Source organism: Neovison vison, chromosome 7, assembly GCF_020171115.1.
Source record: "Neovison vison isolate M4711 chromosome 7, ASM_NN_V1, whole genome shotgun sequence".
NCBI classification, from domain to species: domain Eukaryota; kingdom Metazoa; phylum Chordata; class Mammalia; order Carnivora; family Mustelidae; genus Neogale; species Neogale vison.
In genome coordinates, this window is record NC_058097.1 from 177,824,289 (window position 1) to 177,847,500 (window position 23,212).

Here is a 23,212-nt window from a genome sequence, read left to right on the forward strand (position 1 = left end):
CGCACTACAGCTCTCTTTCCGGTTGGCGTGGTTTTGCGAGCGGGGCTGCTGCCGTACCCGGGCCTGCAACATGAGCGTCCCGGCGTTCATCGACATCAGTGAGGAAGATCAGGTGTGCTCCCAGGCAGCGAGTGCCTCCAAGACGGGGTTGGGGGAGACTCAGGGCTATGAAGGGTTGAGCCAAGGCCAGGCGGGCGGCACGCCGCGCCGCGGAGCCCGCTCCGGGGCTGAGAGCCGCCGCTCACTCCGCACACAAGACAGTAGGGAGGGAGGCCGGCCGTGAGACGAGGCGCGGCGCTAATTTCTGGCTTGGAGTTGGGGTATCCCGCCGACCGTTGTTTCCAACGCGTGGACCGAGGTTTTAAGGCCAGCTTCCTGGTTGGCGTCGGGACTCTTCCAGTCTGTGTCACTTCTGACGACACTACTTTTTGACTGGGAATGGTGCCTGCTTCCGTCTCCCAGACGCAGCCACATCCGGAGTGGGAGGTGGCGAATCTTTAGACGGCGTCAGCAGTCTAGGAAAAATTATTTTATAGTAGAGCTGAAATGGTTTTATTTGTGATCACAGAGGCAAAGGTGACCCTATTTTAAACGGAGCCCATACTTTATATTTTTACCTGTACGAGAGTGAGAGTTCTGCAATCTGAAAGTAGAACGTCAGTTTCACCCTCGTGCTTTGAGGCTTACGTGTGGTGAACCATCGTAATATTTTTAAATTTTTTATTTCGGGCTTGGTCTTTGGTATGCATGGCGGATACTTCTAATTTTTCCCATAACAAAAGTTAAACTGTAGTTGATGGGAGTTAAACCCGAAATTATTTTCTCTAAGTTTATTTTGTAGAACTGAAAACTATATTCTGTGAAGTCGTAGGTGTTTTATATGTTTTGCTACCCCACTAACATGGAAATTTGGTTTCTATAGAGTTGAAAGTACCATTGCTATTCTAAGGTGACTGTTAGAATTACAGGTGTTGATTTTTACTCCCCGTGGTAGCAGTGCAGATCCTCAGTCCTGAAGAACCGACTAAGAAGGGGAAACGAAAGGAAGGCGATGGGGGGCTCTGGGGGAGCAGATGAGGCTAGGGAAGGAGTTGAGCACATTAGAAAGGAAAAAGGGGGGGGAGCATATATGATTATTAATGAAATCATGTTACTAACAAATTGACTATTGAATTACCCCAAAAAAGTATTTGATTTTAACATAGGAAAGAATTTGTAGATGGAGGTAGTTCTTGTTGCTGGTCTTATTTTAGTTTTAAAGATAAGTTAGTTTCATTTCTAGTTAGGTTATGCTACTTTTGTAATACATCAGTTTGATATCAGCCATTCCTTTCAGGTAGATATGTGATTGCCTCAGAATTTCAACTTTAGTCAGATTCTGTGTTTGAGTAGACTAGGAAATGGGAGTTCAGATTTTTTCTTTTCCTTTACTTGTTCTACTCTACAACTACTTGCAGCCAGTGAGGATGACAGATAAAAACAATAAAATGCTCTTTGATATGGTGATGGTGGTTTCACGAAATCTAGTTTATAATACCAACTCATAGGTGAAGTTACTGTGTTGTTATCTGAAAGGATAGGGCCATCAGATATACAAATTTAACCTGTTGTGGGTAGCCAAACATGTTTGTGGGTTTAGAAAATGTGATACCTGTGCATTTACTAATGGTATCCTTTCATCTCCCTGCTTAAGTTTTCATTTTATTATCTTAAATACCATCTACATTGATGTTTGGCTGCCATAAATACCAACCCCTCAAAAGGGCACTTTACTGAATATTATATATACGTTTTAGAGTATAAATTGTCTGAATACCTGGATATGACATTGTAGTTACAGGTCCCAGGGTGCTTTCTGATTCAGATACGTAGTTTGCATTCTAAAAAAAATAGTTATAAAGTAGATCCAATTTGAAAAGTATTCTATTCAAAACAGTCAAAGGCATCATTTTTTATCTTTCTGTTTCCCAGAATGCTTGTCTCATACAGGTTCTCAAACATTTTATTAACAAATGATTATCTTCGTGAATGCCAAATGTCTCTAACTTTTTAAATTGGCTATATTATGTATACTTTAAAACAGGTTGAATTTACCAGGTCGGATTAATTCTCCTCCACACACAACCCCCTCATAAGCACTTTAGATATATATTAGAAGTTTTTGTGTGTACTGGAAGTTCAGCAGCAGTAGGTGGTAGGAGAGAAATTCTGAAGGTGATCCAGATGGGTCATACTGGGTTTGTGTAGCCACTTGGTTTTGTAGAGGCTCCTATAGTATGTGAGGGGGACTGAGGAAGGAGAGAGGCACTTCAGCATAGTAATTTGAAGTCATTAAGTATAGTATTTACTTCTTATTTTTTCAAAAAAAAAGAGTGGTTTGGTATCTTGAATTTTGGCATTGTCAGTTGTAGAAGTGTATAGCAATCTTATTTGATTCAACAGGCTGCTGAGCTTCGAGCTTATCTGAAATCTAAAGGAGCTGAAATTTCAGAAGAGAACTCAGAAGGTGGACTTCATGTAGATTTAGCTCAAATTATTGAGGCCTGTGATGTGTGTCTGAAGGAAGATGATAAAGGTTTGTTTTTAATTTTTTTGTAATGTTTCTTATTAATCAGAAAGGATCTACTTTGAAATTTTTCCTGTAAAGTATATTTGTCTTGGACTTGTTAAGCCCTGTTGTCTTTTAATCGTAACCTTTGCACATACTTTCAGGTTATTCTAATCTGTTATACCTGTGAAGTAAGCCTATTTTGAGAAAACATCTTTTTTAAGATTTTTTTGAGTGTTAAGTGCATACACTCAATACTGGTAATTTCAGAATGAACTGAAGAAAAGTGAAGCTCTTCTTTCCTTTTCATAGTTTTACATTAATACCAAATGGGATATAATTTCCAGTAATCTAAAAGAAAGTTAATTATTTGGCTGATTCCCTGTTTATTGACATAAAATGGGAAATTTTGAAAATTGGGGGTCCCTAGTTAAGGTTTGCGATTAAATTTGGTTTGTAGTTAATAACTTATAGTCAGAAAGCAATGGCCCAGCCAGGAAGTTGATCACTTTCATTTCTTAGTAATTTCCTATTTATATATAAATGTTTTCTTCACTTGGGAAAGCATTTTAGCTTGACCAAAGGAGTAACTTCCAGACAATTGAATATCTTGCCAGTAAAAATTGTAACCATATATATAGACATGTATATCAGTCTTCTGTTTTACAGGTTGGAAACCAAATCTTAGATAATAATTTCCTTTTTCTTTAATAAAATGTACAGTGTTTTCTGGATGTTAGCTGTGTAACAGAATTAGTTTCATTGAATTCATGTATAATATATTTTTTAGCCTAATGCCCACCATTGAAGGAAAAGTTTCCTCTGGTGAAACTGTTTTGTAGTAGGTAGATTACATCTTCCTAAAGTATCTTAACTTTAATGGTCTTTGATGTATGAAAACACTGGAAATACATATTTAGTTAAACACATTAAGTATGATAGTATCACTCTTGTGTTATCCATACATGTGTAGATGTTGAAAGTGTGATGAACAGCGTGGTATCCCTCCTATTGATCCTGGAACCAGACAAGCAAGAAGCTCTGATTGAAAGCCTGTGTGAAAAGCTGGTCAAATTTCGGGAAGGTGAACGCCCATCTCTGAGACTGCAGTTGTAAGTTAAGAACTGAAAGAGGCTCAGTTTTTCAAGAATCTCTTTTTATGTTGCTGTCATTTAATGGTTAAAAGCAAGAATTACAGAACTTGACTGTCACCTGTGGCTCTTGACTGGTTGTGTTACCTTGGACAGGTCATTTACCCTTTCTGCACCCCATTTGCCTCCTTGTAATGTGAAGTTATTAATGGTGTCTCAGGTCTGTTGTGAGAGCAGATAATCTCAACTTAACCATCATAGTTACGCATCTGAAACACTTTTATTGTTTTTTTTGTTAACCAGGCTAAGCAACCTTTTCCATGGGATGGATAAGAATACTCCTGTAAGATATACAGTATATTGCAGCCTCATTAAAGTGGCAGCATCTTGTGGGGCCATCCAGTATATTCCAACTGAGCTGGATCAAGTGAGTTACTGTGTGGAATACTTGTTCTGCTTATAAGAAGTTCAGACTGTATTATAATTAAAATAGCAAATATATATGTTCTAAATGTTACCTTTTAAATGATGAAACTATGTTCAGCTGTGCCACTAAATTCTCTCCTTTTGTCAATCCTGTAGGTTAGAAAATGGATTTCTGATTGGAACCTCACCACTGAAAAAAAACACACCCTTTTAAGGCTCCTTTATGAGGCACTTGTGGATTGTAAGAAAAGGTATTCAGAATTAACATACTAACTTAAAACTTCACAGGCAATATAAGTAGTTGAGGCTGTTTTTAAAAACAAGTGAGGTAAGTGATTTTGCTCTGTTTTGTTCTTCACAGAGTTGCTGTAAATGTATTTCGTAAATTTCACCTACTAAGTTAAACATAACTACAAAGTTTAAAATAGTTTTCCCCATCTTTAAATGTTTTTAAAAGCAAGACTTGCTTTTGTTCAAAAAATGGTACAACTGTTTATCTGAAAGCTCTATGTAACTTTAGACTAAGTTATTTAATGATGCTTTGATGTCTTAGTATGAGATAGTGCTACCACTTTTGTTTAGTGATAGTGAGGGACTATTAGTCAGAGTTCCCACAGTCAGCCTTTTATATAAACAGTGCCCCCAAGATCAAATTTTGCAATAGACTTTACTAAATGAGTACCTATTGAGCTTCTGCAAGGTCTTGGGTTTCTAATTCATCCTAGCAAACTTCATACCTAAAATACTTACTCTGTATACCCAATTTTAGGATGCTTACCAAATGGTAGGTTTGGCTCAGTTTTCAGAACTTGTGTTAAATGATAATCTTACCTTTTTGACCTAGCTTTTCAATTTTTCTTTTCACATAATGGTTAAATACTTTTAAAAAAAGAAAAAGTAAACAGTCTTCCTTTAGTTTTATTGTTGCACAATTTTTATACTGGCTTATAGTACTGGGTATTTAATGTATTAGGGTCAACAAGGTTAATATGTTTCTAGTAAGTAATGTAAACTTTTTGCAGCTATTTATATTTAACAATGTAAGAGCAAATTTTTGTTATTAAAGTTGGAACATTTTATCAGAAAAGAGAAGTAAGGGATATGCACTAATAGCCTATTTCATTCTGATCAGTGGCTACCACCTATTATAAATCAGCAGACTTACGACAGCATTCTAGCCAGTAGTCAGTAAAGTGTTAAGAGTAAATAGTTTATAACAAAGACCATTTCAAATGGAGAGAGCATTAGAAGCTGTTAGAGAAAGAATCCTTATTTTCATTCATACTTCAGAAGGGCAGGCTGTGCATCTAGACTACTGGATTTCAAGTCTTGGCTCTCCTGCTTGTTGTATGACTAAATAACTTAACCATCTCTGTAACTCTGTTTTCAGTTTCAGAGTGGAAATAATAGTAATACTTCTCTCATAGGGCTGCTGAAAAGATAATAATGTTCATCTACTTTTTTTTTTTTAAAGATTTTATTTATTCACTTGACAGAGATCACAAGTAGGCAGAGAGGCAGGCAGAGAAGGGAGGAAGCAGGCTCTCTGCTGAGCAGAGAGCCCGATGCAGGGCTCGATCCCAGGACCCTGGGATTATGATCTGAGCCGAAGGCAGAGGCTTAACTCACTGAGCCACCCAGGCGCCCCTATTCATCTACATTTTAACACTGGTTTCATTATTGGGACAGCACTCAGTAAAAGATATTCTTACAATCCTTTTCATTTTTCAAGCTCACCTTTAAGAAATTAGTCTTTTTTCTGATAGAGCAATTTAAAATGATGAGTGTTATGTTTTCCGTCTGAATGTCTAGTGCTTCTCAGAGATGAGGAGTACTTACTGGATGCTCTCTGTAATTGCTGTTTAGTAGGTCTAGTATGTAGAAGGGAAGTGACTTATTCTAAGGAGTTCCAAATCTAATTTTCAGAGAAATTGAAATAGAATATCAGTACCCATTTAAGCTCTACTAGACATGTCCTAATGTTAACATACTAGAAAACGCCTGAAGTATTTGGCACAGATGATCACTTTTTCCTTCTTGAAACAAATTCTTCGGTTGGTTTTTAGGGCCTCCATCCCTCCCTGTCATTGAAGTGTAGTTGACATACAGTACATTAATTTCAGGTGTACAACATAGTGATTCTACATTTATCTACACGGGGCTCCTCTCTCTCTCTCTCTCTCTTTCTTTAAAGGTTTATTAGAGAGAGAGAGAGCATGCATGAATCACAGTGAGGGGTGGGCAGAGGGAGCAAATCTTCAAGCAGACTCTGCTGAGTGCAGAGCCTCATGCCAGGCTCCATCTGAAGACCGGTGAGATCATGATCTGAGCTGAAATCAAGAGTCAGATGCTTAACTGAGCACCACCCTGGTGCTCATCAGTTCTTCTCTTCATTCACAGCTTATTTGTGGGTTCCTTCTTTCAACATTAGGATAACTTATTCCTGGGATGACTTCTGCTCAGTTACATTTATTCCGTATGCACGTTATTCGTTTTTTGTTTTTGTTTTTTTTTTTTTTTTTGCTATGATTTTGGGTGAGGCTGAGTACCAAATGCAAGATAGTTTTTTGTATTGCTAAGTTGTTAAAGTTCAGTACAAGATACTTCACATCCCTGTCCTCACCTACTAAAATGCCAGTGGTGCTTCCCGGTCATTAGAACAGCTGCAGCAGCTTCTATGCACTTAAAAATGCTCTGGAAGGCACCTGGCTGAGAGCCACTGCTGCCTGAGTGCTCTCATTCAGTCACATGCCTTTAAGTACTATTTACATGCTAGTGGTTTTCACGTTTTTATCTCCTGTATTTCTCTTTTTTTTTTTTTTTTAAAGATTTTATTTATTTATTTATTTGACAGAGATCACAAGCAGGCAGAGAGGCAGGCAGAGAGAGAGAGAGAGGAGGAAGCAGACTCCCTGCCAAGCAGAGAGCCCAGGACCCTGAGATCACGACCCGAGCCGAAGGCAGCGGCTTAACCCACTGAGCCACCCAGGCGCCCCCTGTATTTCTCTTCTGAACTCCACAAATACCTAGCTATTCCTGTTGAACATCTCTGTTTACTCAAAAGACATCGCCTACAACAACTACAAAAATGAACCTTTTTTCTTTCTAAATCTTTTTTTTTTTTTTTTTTTTAACCTTCTCCAAGTCAGGAAATGCCATTTCTTTGCTTCTAGTTACTCAAAACCCAAAACTGGGGTTCCTTTGTGGTTCCTGTTTTTGTCTTATACTTCGTATCTAATCCAATATCAAATCCTGTCAGCTCTGATAAATCTAAAGTCAGTCAAGTTTCTCAGTACTTCGGATGCTACCTTGTGGTCTAAGCTACCATTATTTCTTATTTAGATTTTTGAAGTAGCCTCTTAAATGGTCCGTGTTTGGGACAGCCAGTTCTTAATATAGCTTCCAGAAAGTTCTGTTTAACACGGAATATCAGGTTATGTTTTCCTTCTATTCAGAACCCTCCAGTGGCTTCTTCGGGAGGCCAAACCAGCTTTAGAATCTTAGTACTGGCCCTTCTGCGTGGAGCACACTTCTCCCAGGTAGCCATGTGGCACCCTTCGGCTTCTTCAGGTCTATTCTCTTGTTATTTCATCAGAAAGTACTTCTCTGCCCAGCTGTGTATCTAACAATATCTCCCCTACACCCTTGCATTGTTTTTGTTCTCTCATCCCTGTTTCATCATTTCCTCCTTGGACTTCTTACTAACAGACTTAATATATTTTAATGTTTATTATATGTCCCCATTAGAATGTAAGTTCATGAGGGCAGGGACTTTATTACTCAAACAGTGTCTGACATGTGGTAGGCACTCCATATTTGTTAAATGAATAACTGTTTATGAAATATGTTGCAAAAGCAGTGGCTACAAAAGCACATGAAGTGGTAGTTTATGGAACTAGAGTGCATGCCCTTCCTGAGGGCTTTTAGATTAAAAAATGTTAAAACACCTTGAAGGTATAAGATCCCTGGTTTTTTTTTTCCCCCATTTCTGATGTTACAGAATTAGTTTCCAGTATTCAACTGTTGGTTCCTTCATTTCTAAGAATAGGTGCAATCCTGTAATCACTCCACAGTTCCTGTTTTCCTCCACCTCTTAGCACCGTGTGACTATGATAACCCCTTCCCTCATAGAAACTTCTTTTGACTTATATGACACCTCTCCTTGTTTTTCTCCAACCTCTGTGGCAGTTCGTTCTCAGACAGCCTTTGTAAATTATTCTCTCTGTTCCATTAAATACTACTATTACTCAAGATTTTGTCCTAGGACCCTTTTTTCACTCTCTCTGCCTGGGGTCATCTCATCTATTCCCATGGCTTTTGTCATCTACTGAATGGACATCCATGTCTTTTTTTTTTTTTTTTTTTTTTTTTTTTAAAGTTTTATTTATTTGACACAGAACACACGCGCACACACAAGCAGATAGAGCAACAGGCAGAGGGAGAAGCAGGCTCCCCACTGAGCAGAGAACCTGATGCAGGGCTCCATCCAAGGACCCCGGGATCATGATCTAAGCCAACGGCAGCCGAATAACTGAGCCACCCGGGCACCCTTACATCCATGTCTTGAACACAGGCTTCTCTTCTGTGCCTTGGAGCTTTGTGTTCAGCCGCTTTCTACCTTTTTCTGCATGTTTCCACTCAGGTATGGCACATAGTTGCCTCAAACTCAGTGTGACCAAAATGAACTGGTCATTTTCTCTCTCTCAGTCTCTTTGTTCCTAAGTGAGACATCTTCAAGTGTAATCAGTTTTTCTCCAGCCTGCAACCATAATGATTTTGTGAAACACAAGTTTCAGCAAATTTTTCTTGAGGATATAATGCAAAATTCATAGCATGGAAGACCTGACACAGACTCCCAGGTTACCTACTGAGGTAGCTTGGGTTTGGAGAATGTGATAATAATCATGCCATTTTTGTGTGGTACGTTGACGGACTACAAAAACTGCTTTGTTTAATGGATATTCCCTCCCTCCGTTTCCTCCCAGCACACAAACCTTTCTTCTTGGTTATCACACCCAGGATGTCGTGAACTTGTGTCCGCTGTAAGAGCACCCTGCTCTTTCCCAGTCTAGACCAGGGGCTGGCACCTTTTTTATGGTCCACGAGCTAAAAGTGGTTTTCACTGTTTTAAGTGGTTAAGAAAGAAAATCAAAGGGAGCATGACATATGAACATTATATGAAATTCAGATTTCAGTGTCCATAAAATTTTATTGGAACAGTCATACTTAACTCTTTTTTATGTATTGTCTGTGGCTACTTTTGCCAAGACTAGAGTAGTTGCAGCAGAGACCACTGTGGCCTACAAACCTAAAGTACTTCCTGGCTGGCTCTTCACAGAAAGTTTGCCTGCTCTTGGTCTAGATGACCTACACTCAACTTCATTTCTCTGCCTAAAGCACTACTGTCATGGTGAGGTTAAATGCCTCTCTCCTACAGCACCTTCTATTTTCATCATGGCATAAAACAGCCTCAGAGGTTTGTGAGGTTGTGCATTCAGTGAAGGCTAGGAACCTTAATCTGTCAACTATTGTGCATGCCCAGGGTATTTGGTGCATTATGGGCCCTGGATGAATAAATGCTGCCCACCCTAAGAAAGGTAGAAGAGGATGCCTATTTTATTCAAATAAACAAGTTGCTGTCATGTTGCTGATTTAAATTTTAAGGTTGGTTTTTGCCCAATACATGTAAAATGTAATTTTCTTTCCTGCTTCTGAATTACAATTCTGAGATGCACTCTGCCCTTTTAGTAAGAATGCTTGTATCTATGGGTCCTCTCCTTCATTATTTTACTTATGTTGGTGGTTGATGAGTGCAAATCATGTAACTTTTTTTTGAGCCTTGATTGTATGTCAGACACTGTGCACTTTAAATGAAATTTTTTATCTGGTATTTGTGAATTCAGGTCTCTAGCTTATAAGATACATTAGGTTGAAATATTGTGGTTGCTAAAACTGGAAAATGAAATGCATGTGTGTTTGTAGAGTATCTCAAGATAATTAACAATGAGTAAAACAGGTTTTCATTAAAATTTCTTCAGATTCTTACAGTTCTGTCACTATATATAAGATGCTGGTTACCACTTAACCACTTCTGTGTTTACATTTGTATTTTTTTAAAAGATCTATTTTATTTTTAAAGATTTTACTTACTTGTCAGAGAGAGAGCACAAGCAGGAGGACCAGCAGGCAGAGCAGGCAGAGGAAGCAGGTTTCCCGCTGAGCCGAGTGAGAGTCCAATGCGGGACTCGATCCCCGCACCCTGGGATCATGATCTGAGCCTGAAGGCAAACACTAAACAGACTGAGCCACCCAGGCATCCCAAGATTTATTTATTTTAGAGCAAAAGTAGGGGGAACGGGGGGGAGAATCTCAGGCTGACTCCTCATTGAGCATGGAGCCTGTCACGGGTCTTGATTCTACGACCCCAGGATCACCAACTGAACTAAAACCAAGAGTCAGACACTGCGCCACTGAGGCACCCCTACATGTGTGTATTTTAATAAACCTTAGTTTGTAGAAGTTTTTAAAGTACCATTTAATTTTTTAAAACAAATTATACAGCTCCTACTACAGACAGTTCTTAATATAGCTGCCAGAAAGTTGTTTCATGTGGAAGATCAGATTATGTTTTCCTTCTGTTTTGCTCAAGTTGAATTGAATATAACTGTCCAATGATTCATGAGTTTAAAGGAAGAAATAAAGGGTAAAGATAAACATTTTCTAAGACCTCAAATTGAATGAATACATTTTGTGCTTTTTTTTTTATTTTTTTTTTCATTTTGTGCTTTTTACTACAACTGAAATTGATCATCTGCATAACTTTAAGGATAATTTAATTGGAAGAATATTTTTAGTAGAGTTACTTAAATACATGGCATTGGCTCAACTTTGGCCATGCTATTCTAATAATTTCTAGAACACAAAACTTTTTTCCCACCTAAGTCCTCTGTACTTGGTCTTCCCTTTGCCCAGAAGTTATCCAGCCTTCACCTCCAACACTTTTTATGGCCAATTATTTTATTTTACATCCTTTATATTTTCTTCTTATATGTCATTCCTTTAAAGAGAGGCTTTCCCTGTGTACTCCCTATCTCTGCTTGTGTTACTCTTTTACATCACTATTTGTTTCTTTCATGGCACTTACTTATGGTGGGATTTTTTTTATCACTTTATTTTTTCATCATAATAAGTACTCTAATCCCCATTCCCTGTTTCACCCATCCCAACCACCCACCTCCCTCTGATAACCCATCAGTTTATTTTCGGGTTGAGAGAATGTTTCTTGGTTTGTCTCCCCCCACCCCCCACCTTTGTTTTCTTTCTTAAATTCTGCAAATGAGTGACATCATATGGTATTTGTCTTTCTGTGACTGACTGACTTATTTAGTATTCTTTAGTTCTATCCATGTTGCAAATGCCAAGTGTTTTTTTTATGACTAAATAATATTCTCCTGTGTTTGTATGTATATACACACACACATGTATATTTATCTTTATCCATTCATTTATTCATGGACACTTGGGCTGCTTCCACAGTTTGGCTATTGTAAATAATGCTGCTGTAAACACAGGAGCGCGTGTATCCCTTTGAATACAAACAGGCTGTGCCAGTTTGCATTCCCACCAGCAGTGCACAGGGCTTCGCCAACACTTGTTTCCTGTGTTTGATTAGCCATTCTGACAGGTGTGAGGTAACATCTCATTGCAATTTTGATTTTCATTTCTCTGATGATGAATAACATTGAGCATCTTTTCATGTGTCTGTTGGACATCACCCATTTTTTAATTGGATTATTTGTTCTTTGTGTGTTCTAGTTGTATTAGTTCTTCGTATATTTTGGATCCTAACCCTTTATCAGATATGTCATTTGCAAATATCTTCTCCCACTCTGTAGTTTGCCTTCAGTTTTGTTAATTTTTTCCTTTGCTGTGCAGAAACTTTTTATTTATGATGTAGTTCCAGTAGTTCATTTTTGTTTTTGTTTCCCTTGCTTTGGGAGACAGATCTTAAAATACATTGCTACATCTGATGTCAGAGAAATTAATGCCTGTGGTCCCTTCTAGGATTTTTATGGTTTCAGGTCTTACATTTGGATCTTTAGTCCATTTTGATTTTATTTTTGTGTAAAGTCCAGTTTCATTCTTTTGCTTGTAGCTGTCCAGTTTTTCTAGCACCATTCGTTTTTACCCATTGGATATTCTTTTCTCCTTTGTCAAAGATTAATCAACCATGTAATTGTGGGTTTATTTCTGGGTTTTCTCTTCTGTTCCATTGATCTATGTGTCTGTTAAGTACCATACTATTTTAACCATCTCTTCATGTTGTAATATGAAATCTGGAATTGTGAAACTTCTGGCTTTTTCTTTTTCAAGATTGCTTTGGCTGTTTTTTTTTTTTTGTGGTTCCATTCAAATTTTAGAATTGTTCTAGTTCTGTGAAAAATGCTGTTAGTATTTTGATAGGAATTGCATTAAATGTGTTTTAATAGGAATTGCATTAAATGTGTCAATTCCTCTGGGGTAGTGTAGACATTTTAACAGTGTTCTTCCAACCCATGAGCATGTAAATGTCTTTTCATTTCTTTGTGTTATCTTGAATTTCTTTTATCAGTGTTTTATCATCTCAGAGTAGAGGTCTTTCACCTCTTCAGGTAAATTTATTCCTAGTCATTTTGTCATTTTTTTGTGTGATTGTAAATGAGATTGTTTTCTTAATTTCTCTTTCTTTTGCATCACTGTTAGTATATAGGAATACAGCACATTTTTGTACATTAATTTTGTATCCTGTGAATTTACTAATCTCATTATCAGTTCTAGTAGTTTTTTGGTAGAGTCTTTTGGGTTTTCTGTATATAGTATCTTGTCATCTGCAGATAATGAGAGTTTTGCTTCTTTACCAGTTTGGATGCCTTTTATTTTTTTATGTTCTCTAATTGCTGTGTCTAGGAATTCAGTATTGTGTTGAATAAAAGTGGTGAGAGTGGACATCCTTATCTTCTTCCTGGCCTCAGGGGAAAAGCTCTCAGTTTTTCACCATTGAGTATTTTGTTGGCTGTGGGTTTTTTGTATAAGGCCTTGTTTATGTTCAAGTATGTTCCCTCCAGTTCTGCTTTGCAGGGGGTTTTATCACAAATGGATATTATAGGGGCACCTGGGTGGCTCAGTTGGTTAAGCGTCTGCCTTTGGCGCAGGTCATAATCCCAGGGTCCTGGGATCGAGACCCACATTGGTCCCCTTGCTCAGCAGGGAGCCTGCATTTCCCTCCGCCTGCTGCTCTCTCTGCTTGTGCTCAAACTCTTTCTCTTTCTGACAAATAAATAAAATCTTAAAAAAGAAAAATTAATAGGAAATTAACTTTTAAAAAAATGGATGTTGTACTTTGCCATCTGCTTTTTCTTCATCTATTCAAATGATCGTATGGTCCTTATCCTTTCTGTTCTTGGTGTGATATATCACACTGATTGCTTTGTGAATATTGAACCACTCTTGCATCTGTGGAATAAATTCCATTTGATCACGGAATATGATTTTCTTAATGTATTGTTGGATTTGGTTTGCTAATATTTTGTTGAGGATTTTTGCATCTATGTTCATGAGAGATATTGGCCTTGTTCTCCTTTTTTGTGACATCTTTATGTGGTTTTGGTATCAGACCATATAGAATGAATTTGGAAGTTTTCCTTTTCTATTTTTTGGAGTAGCTTGACAAAAATTGGTATTAACTCTTCTTTAAATGTTCTGTAGAATTTGCCTACAAAGCCATCTGATCTTGGACTTTGTTTTTTTGAGAGTTTCTAAATTACTGGTGCAAGTTCATTGCTGGTAATTGGTCTGTTCAAACTACATATTTCTTCCTGCTTTAGTTTTGGTAGGTTATAGGTTTCTAGGAATTTACCTATTTCTTCTGACTTGTCCAGTTTGTCTGTATGTAGGTTTTCATAATACTCTGTTAAAATTGTTTATTTCTATGGTGTTGTTTGTTACTTTTCTTATGATTTTGAGACACCTCTCTTTTTTTCTTAATGTATTTTGCTAAAGATTTATCAATCTTTTTTTTTTTAAAGGATTTTTTTATTTTATTTTATTTATTTATTTGACAGAAATCACAAGTAGATGGAGAGGCAGGCAGAGAGAGAGAGAGAGGGAAGCAGGCTCCCTGCTGAGCAGAGAGCCCGATGTGGGACTCGATCCCAGGACCCTGAGATCATGACCTGAGCCGAAGGCAGCGGCTTAACCCACTGAGCCACCCAGGCGCCCAAGATTTATCAATCTTATTAATCTTTTTCAGAGAATGAGCTCCTGGTTTCATTAATTTGTTCTGTTGGCTTTTTTTAGTTTTTATATTATTTATTTCAGCTCTGATCTTTAGTATTTCCTTCCTTTTGCTGGATTTGGGTATTAAATTCTTTTTCCAGGTCCTTTAGGTATAAGGTTAGGTGGTTCATTTGCAATTTTCTTGCTTCTTGAGAGTTGGTCTGTATTGTTATAAACTTCCCTCTTATTGCACTTTTGCTGCATCCCAGAGGTTTTGGACTGTTGTGTTTTCATTTTCACTTGTTTCCATGTAATTTTTGATTTCCTCTTTGATTTCTTGGTTGACCGAGTCATTGCTTGGGAGCATGATATTTAACCTTCATGTACTAAGCTTTTCTTAGATTTCTTTTTCTTATTGTTGATTTCTGGTTTCATAGCATTGTGGTCAGAAAAAAAATGCATGGTATGACTTTGTTTTTTGTTTTTTGTTTTTTATTTTTTTTTTAATTTGTTGAGACCTGTTTTGTGGCCTAATATGTGATCTATTCTGGAGAATGGTTTTTGTGTACTTGAAAAGAATGTATATTCTGTTTTAGGTTGGAATGTTCTGAATATAGCTGTTAAATCCTTGTGGTCCAGTGTGTCATTCAAAGCCACTGTTTCTTTATCAATTTTCTGTTTGATCTGTCCATTGATGTATGTGGGGTGTTGAAGTCCCCACTATTACTATACTACTACTGATTTTTTTTTTTTATGTTATTAACTGTTTTATATTTGGGTACTTCCATATTGGGTGCATAAATATTTACAGTTGTTAAATCCTCTTGTTGGATTGTCCCATTTATGATTATATAGTATTCCTCTTTGTCTCTTGTTACAGTTTGTGTTTTTAGGTCTATTTTGTCCAATATACGTATTGCTACCTAAGCTTTCTTTTGACATCCCTTTGCACATTAAGTGCATCTTCTGGTCTGAAATGAGTCTTTTGTAGGCAGCATATAGTTGGGTCTTGTTTTTTAATCCACTCAGTCACCCTCTTTCTTTTAATTGTTTAGTCTTTTCAACAGTCAGAGTAATTATTTATGTATATTTATTGCCAATTTGTTACTTTGTGATTGTTTCTGTAGATTTTCTCTGATCCTTGCTTTCTTTCACGGTTTGTTGGCTTCTAGTGATATACTTGGATTCCTTTCTCTTTCTTCTTTGCATATCTGTTACTGGTTTTTTATTTCTAGCTACCATCATGCCATTTATTTGTTAGCTGTTACTAGAAGGAAAAGTTGTGTGATTTTTCCCATAGAGCAGGACCATGTCTCTTGGTAACCATTGTAGGTATCATCAACATGTCTAAAGCAATATTTCTTTTTAGTGATGCTGCTTCAAAGGTCATGGTGGAATTGCTAGGAAGTTACACGGAGGACAATGCTTCCCAGGCTCGAGTTGATGCCCACAGGTAATATTGAACATGTTGTCTTTCTGATGGGGGCTACCTGCAGCTTGGAGGTTGAGCTCCAGCAGAACTGGGAGGTTGCATCTCCCAGCCCAGTGATCCCGAGCCATTTGATACTGTGTGCTCTCGGGTGATTCCTTTGTAGTTACTAAAATCTAGGACTTGGTATTGGAATAACCATAGATTGTACGTGGAATAGCCACATCATACTTTCTGTTTGAGGTATTGCTGATTTGGGTGTGATGACCCCAGTCTGACAAGTAGAACCTAATTTCGGGTTGATTTTATCTTAATGTTGAAGTGTGTAGATGAGGTAAGGTTGGTAGCATGCTAATAGCCCATTGCTAATGAGATTAAGGGCTTCAAACAATCCTATTTAGTAGCAATAATAATGGAATCAGTTTTTAAATCTGTGAAACAGAAATAACTTGTCTATAGGGTATGGCTTTACAGGGACCTAGGTGTTGCTAGAAAGTGTACTTTGTGGGAAAGATATTTAACTCTGAGGTAAGGCTGTTTGCATTCAAATACTCCACCACTTAATTAGTACTTTCTGGGCAAGTTCTTTTGGCGCCTGTTTCATCACTGATAAGAGGCATGATAACTAGTGTGTCAGGGTATGTGAGGGTTAAATGAGGTAATGCACGTAAAGCACTCTGCCTCGCACCTGGGAGGGTGCTGCTGCTGTTTTACTCTTTCACTATTTTGGTCATGCTTTCTCTCCGCCTATGTTTTTGTTTACAACCACTTTATCATTATATTTTGTTAAAATAGATATAGCTGTTTTTTTGGCCTGTTTTAATCTCAATTCTGTAGCTTCTTTTATGCTGTGTATATTAACTCTTAGATATTTTACTGAATTAAATGTATTTTGCAATCTCTAAAAGTTGGTGAAAAGTTTCTGAATCTCAGGACTCTAAGCTTGTATTTTTGTTTTTTAATAAAGGTGTATTGTACGAGCATTGAAAGATCCCAATGCATTCCTTTTTGACCATCTTCTCACTTTAAAACCAGTCAAATTTTTGGAGGGCGAGCTTATTCATGATGTAAGTACTTAAGCTTTAATGTGAAAAATGTTCTTTTTCCTAAATGTAACATATTGAAGCAGAACTCTTTGTATTAATGAACATGACTGTTAGATCTAGAAAGAGAACTGGTGTTAGCTTAATTTTTTTAATATCAAGAACAGAATGAAATTTAGGACCAGCCTTTTTCTCCAGTCACTGAATGTACCTGTTCTTTTTCCCTTTGCTTCATCTCCATACTTGCCTATTATGGACATAAGTAATACGAATTTCTTTTTATATGCAGTGTCAGGTAGCCCGTTAGGAAGAGAAATCTGTTATTTAAGAACACATGAACACACTTCTCAAGTATAAGTATAAATACATTTTGGATTAGTTTCCATCTGCATTGTGCTGTTCCCACCGTCTTTCAGGGTAGCTTAGTTAGAGTTCACTATACTTACTTAGAGTTCACTGTATTTACTGATTCTTCATCTAAATGAGTCTTAATGAAAGCAAATGGTTTGGATGGTAATTTGATCAAACAGATTGCTATTTCTACACTAAAAGAAGCGTTGAGAGTTTTATTGCTGAGAATTAATGTCTTAAAAATACGTTGAGTATAAATCTTGATTCTGTATTGAATAATTTATCTTTATTTTTCTATCTATAGCTTTTAACCATTTTTGTGAGTGCTAAACTGGCATCATATGTCAAGTTCTATCAGAATAATAAAGACTTCATTGATTCACTTGGTAAGTTTTGGAGTTTATTCTTTGTGGAGGTATAAAGAAAGATGGGAACATGTTCTTCAAGAACTCTCATGTACTGTAAAATCCAGCAAATAGGACTTTGGCCCTTTGTTTAGATTATCCTAACCAGTGAAATATGATAAAATAAGAACAAACAGTGAACAGTTTAAAAGATTATTCAGAATGAATTGGGAATCAGAAACAAGAAGGAGGTAGCATTTGTAGCATTTGTAGTGGAAAGAGCATGAAACTAGGAGTCAGAAAACCTAAGCCTTTTTTTTTCTCTCTATAAGAAGGTTGTTGGACTTTGGGCCCTCCTATGAGGTCTACTAGACCATGCTTCTTTGAGGTAAAGTTCTAGCAAGAAGCAGGTGTTGGAGCAGATTCAGATAGAAGTAGTATCACTGATACATGTGTTTTTAAATTGTGGAATGGAGGATGGAGCAGAAAAGCAACTCAAAGGATCACCATTACCTTGATCACAGTGGTGACTTTTAGAAGTACTTATTTTAACAGCTGACAAAATTTGATGACTTAAAGCTACTTTATTATTTAAAATAGAATTATTTGTTTATAAAAGACCCTTACTCTTTATATTTTTGGTAATGTTTAAAAAAGAAGCCATAGTTACATAATTGAAACAAGTGGGTTTTTTTTCCCCTATAACATATTTTATTCTTAGTACACACTTCCTCCTTGATATTAACAAATTCTAGAAGTATATGTATTGTTAAGCAAATCTAAGTGAAGCTGTGGGTGGAATTAGAAATCGAATTACATGATGAGAGAAACTTTTCTTTACTACAGTTTGTTGAAGACAGCATAGTGTGAGCTTTATATGATTTTCATCTTTGAATTTTTTTCTAGAGAATCAGAGCTCTGCGTTTGCCAAACTGAATTTAATCTTATCCTCATTGAGCAAATTCCATATATATTCAGTATTTAATTTCCTTCAGCATGTTTTTTTTTTTTTTTTAAAGATTTTTATTTATTTATTTGAGAGAGAGAGACAGTGAGAGAGAGCATGAGCGAGGAGAAGGCCAGAGAGCGAAGCAGACTCCCCATGGAGCTGGGAGCCTGATGTGGGACTCGATCCCGGGACTCCAGGATCACGCCCTGAGCCGAAGGCAGTCGTCCAACCAACTGAGCCACCCAGGCGTCCCCTAGCATGTTTTTAACATACTGAAATTACAAAGAGAAAAATTAGAAAATCTGTAGTTGAACAGATTTAAATTGATCTAAAATCACCAGGTTTTTTTGGAGACTAAAGTCAACTATGAAACTGAGGTGCTTTGTTTTTCTGCTAGGCAATAATCAAAACACCTTAGTGGTTTATTATATTTTCCATGTTAATACTGAATTGTTAGTCTCATGGTTTGAGATATAGGTGAAGGAACTCCTTTATAATCTATTTTGATTATACTTACTATCCTCAATTTGGCAATCATTAATTCCTATCATATGTATATTTTGTGCAGCCATTGGAATTGGGGAAGATTAAATTATTCTAAACATAATAAGGCATTTGAAATATACCAAGATAAAGTAGATGCAAGTGTGTTTGTGTAGAATGCTTTGCCAGGTGCACTAGACCCAGAAAACCACATTCTGTCCCAGTTAATTTGTTTTGTGGCATGAAGCTATGTGATGGAATGTTAATGTCAGCAACCTCTTTATTTACGCACCAAGGAAAAAGGAGTAGTAATTAACACTTTGACACTCCCCCATTGATGTGTAATTGACTGTTTCAAAGGAGCACTGGTTCATAAGCTATTGCATGCATTAAAATTACGTTTTCTATATTGCAGCATTTTAAGACGGGTCAGTGACAATGCAGAAATTGCTCAATGATGCACATTTTTTTATTACTGCATTAAGGTTTTGACATATTAGTAATGAATAAATGTTTCCATAAAATTAGATTTTTTTTATAACTTTAAAATTGAAATATGACACGGAACACTGTGACTTCCTCTTTGAAGGTAATGTTCTAGTTTCATGAAACAAAGCACAGCTTTCTACAAGTCTTTAACTCATACTTCACTGGCTTAATAGTATTGATTTTGAGAACAAGTTCTAACATGCAGGTTTCTACATGTAAGATAGATAATGGTTTTACATAATCACTCTAGAAATAATCTTCATTTCTCTGATAAATTCTTAAATTTATGGTAAGCTTATAACTACACAAAGAGTAGCAGTAAAATAGTATTTCGATTAGATCTCAGAAACTTGAGATACTAAAAGAGATGCCCAGAGAACTGGAAATGTTAGGGAATTTTCTTATATTTAAGAATATTGGGAAAAATCTTTAGTAGTTCTCTATGATAGGAAAAACATAACGTTTCTTATTTATGGTGCCAACTGGGAGTCTAGTCCCTGGTTTGCCTTTAGTTTTCTTGAACATGTATGCAAATAAGCTATCTTTTATTAGAAATTTGTAAAAGATGCTTTTGGCAAAACATCTTATTAAATGTGTTTATATTTGGTTTTACATGTATTGTTAACATTTATTACAATTGAAAGTCTGGTTACAAATGTCTAGATTCTACAGGTGGCATCACTTTATCAAAACACTTTGTTTTATTAACACTGACAACTTGGGCCAACAGTAAGCATTATCCCGTGTCAACTGAATTGCCCTAACATGTCTACATGTAATCTGGTGTTATACAGTTACTACCTTCTTGCTTCAGAAAGTTAATCAGCATCTAATTTGCATTTGTTAATTAGGGTTAATGTGCACTAATTGATTTTTTGATGCTTGTAGATTTCCATTAAACCCAGTTAGCAATACTTACCTTAGATACCTCATTCATTTGAGTTATGATGATCATGTTTTTGTTGAATCTGTGCCAAATAGAAAGCCTGCATCATAATTACAGCTAATTAACAGATGATTATGTCCTGTATTAATGGGCTTCCCTTGTCTTCTGCTAATGTGTGTTATAAATTTCAAGTTTATTTATGGAGTGCTTAGAACTTTTTTAACAATAGAAACTTGGGGCTCTTAATTATTAGAGGGTACATGATCAATCATTTGCTCAGTTTACATAATTTGAAATTTTAGAGAAAAGGAACATATAATTTTAGATTAATTTTAGAAACTTGTTTTTATAAGTTAGCATCAAGTCAAGTATATATGATACTGTGTTATAATTCAGTTTCCACTTAGGAAATGGCAATAATTAGATATTTAGGATTTATAAATATTTATGTGTATTACTAGTCATTTATAAGCAAATGTATTTTTTAGGCCTAGTACTGACACTTTGACTAATTAAGTCATTTAATCTCTTGGCTCTTGAGCTTTCTTATTTTTTAAAATGAAAGCATCAGGACTGGGTAATTTATTAGGTTTCCTTTTGGGTCTAATAGTTGTTTGTGATCTCAATAATTGTTAACAGCATGTTTCACTAGAAGTTATAAGGCAAAATTGGAATTATTTATGCAGTTTTATACTTCAGGTATCACTGTTTATGGTACTATTTAATTTTATCTGGTAATCAGTGTAGCCTATAATTGCTAAGTGATAAACACACTTTTGACTTAACTGTTAAATCCAGAGTGACCTGGGAAATGGAATGTTTTCATAACTGAATGTATATAAAAATATTTTAAGGCTTCGTGTGTACTGGTAATACTAACAGAACAAAAAGATAAGGAATCCTGTGTTTAAATGGAGAGCAAATAGTAAAAATAAGCTTAAATAATTAAATAAGAAATTTTTAAAAAGATTTTATTTATTTGACAGAGAGAGACAGCTAGAGAGGGAACACAAGCAGGGGGAGTGGGTGAGGGAGAAGCAGGCTACCTGCTGAGCAGGGAGCCCTATGCGGGGCTCCATCCCAGGGATCATGACCCAAACTGAAGGCAAACGCTTCACGACTGAGCCACCGAGGCGCCCCTAAAAATATTCTTATGAAATAAACTTTGTACATTTTATCTCCTATAATGTGTAACTATAAAAAATGTAAAATGTGCAGAAGTTCTAGGACTTAAGCAAAATACCATTTTATAGCCCATTCTTAACTTTAAACCTATGACCTTTGGCACTATAGCAGTAAAGAAATGTAGATCTAGAAAAATAATTGTAATACTCCATAATTAACTATAGAGTGAGTTTATGGTTTGCAAATATAAGCAGCTTTGTCAGAATTACTCTGTAAATGCTCAGTGACTTTTGACACAGGAGTTGTAATTGTGCAGATCTTTAAGTCTGGTTGTTTATCAGACTTTACCACTGTGTTATTCAGGTCTATTACATGAACAGAATATGGCAAAAATGAGACTGCTTACTTTTATGGGAATGGCAGTGGAAAATAAAGAAATTTCTTTTGACACAATGCAGCAAGAACTTCAGATTGGAGCCGATGATGTTGAAGCATTTGTTATTGATGGTAAGACAATTAGAATATTTTCATTTTTTTCCTAGAATTTCTCTTACCTTGTGAAATATAAGATTTTATATCTTGGGGTGCCTGGCTCACTCAGAGCATACGACTGACTCCTGATCTCAGGGTCATGAGTTCAAGCCCCATGTTCAGCATGGAGCCTGCTTAAGAAAACAAAAAAGATTTTGTATTTTGAAATTGAGTTGTATTCTGAAAAAGCCGGGTTCTTTTGTAGCAGATATGTATGTTTAGACTTGTAGAGTATATTTTTAGTAGAATGAAGATTCAGTGGAAATACAAATTGCTCTGTGGTTTTTTGGTATTCTGTCCCTTGAAGTCATACAAAGTAAAAGCCTTGAGACAGTATACCATAGTGGTTAAGAGCCGAGATTTTAGTATTAGACCTGGGTTTGAGGGCCAGATCTTCCTTTGTGAAACAGTAGTGTAGGGAGTTAATATGTGGTTGGGAGGATTAAATGAATTAATGCAAGTAAAGCACTTTATTTAGCCCAGTGCCTGGCACATAGTAAATGATCTGTAAATATTAATCATAATCCATTTTTTATCATTGGCTAGAAACAGGACCTTTACCAACAATTACATTATAAAACGATTTAATTGTTACTCAGATTTTTTTCCTGGGCTTCAAAGTTTGGAAAGTTGGGAGAATTGTCAAGTCAAGATTAACGTACAGAACTACTGACATGGTTTCTTTTTAATGCTGTAAGTCTCAAACTGTCCTATAAAGCAGTAATATCTGACTAGGAAATTGTTTTCTCCCATACGGAATTGTAGGGGAGAACACTTAGAATACTTAATAAAAACTGTGATATTTAGTATAGATTCACCCAGCAAGCATAGGACAAATGTGTGACCTTCCTCTTGCTTCCATCACACTGTTGCGTTTGTGACTAGATTCAGAGGGCTGGTTTATAAAATGATGTTTGAAAATTGTCAAGTTTATTGTGGTTTAGTTTTATATCTCAGCTGTTTTTCTTGGGGATTTTCCATATAACATATCATGTAAAACATCTTTTTTCAGCAGTAAGAACTAAAATGGTCTACTGCAAAATTGATCAGACCCAGAGGAAAGTAGTTGTCAGGTAAGACACATTTTAAGACTTTGCAGCATTTTGTAGAACAGTTTAGTTTGTTCTGATTATTTCACTTAAATGTTTAGAGAACCAAGGTGGTGTTCTTAATCCATTGACTGTAGTTAAATAGTTGCTATTTATCATAATTTTATTAAAGTTCAGACTGAATGTGATTAGCTTATTTAATGAAAGAGTCCTA

The 23,212-nt window shown here is 36.3% G+C and overlaps 1 protein-coding gene across 1 annotated transcript in view; it reads left to right on the top strand.

Moving 5' to 3' along the window:
- The window catches only part of EIF3M (eukaryotic translation initiation factor 3 subunit M), a 23,684-nt gene continuing 472 nt past the window's right edge, over positions 1-23,212 (top strand). Inside the window, exons 1-10 of the mRNA XM_044259031.1 lie at positions 1-112; positions 2,443-2,575; positions 3,522-3,660; positions 3,943-4,066; positions 4,222-4,316; positions 15,689-15,772; positions 16,716-16,815; positions 17,447-17,528; positions 21,782-21,925; positions 22,962-23,022. Coding sequence (XP_044114966.1) covers positions 71-112; positions 2,443-2,575; positions 3,522-3,660; positions 3,943-4,066; positions 4,222-4,316; positions 15,689-15,772; positions 16,716-16,815; positions 17,447-17,528; positions 21,782-21,925; positions 22,962-23,022 — 1,004 coding nt within the window. The 5' untranslated portion in view covers positions 1-70. The remainder of the gene's footprint in view (positions 113-2,442; positions 2,576-3,521; positions 3,661-3,942; positions 4,067-4,221; positions 4,317-15,688; positions 15,773-16,715; positions 16,816-17,446; positions 17,529-21,781; positions 21,926-22,961; positions 23,023-23,212) is intronic.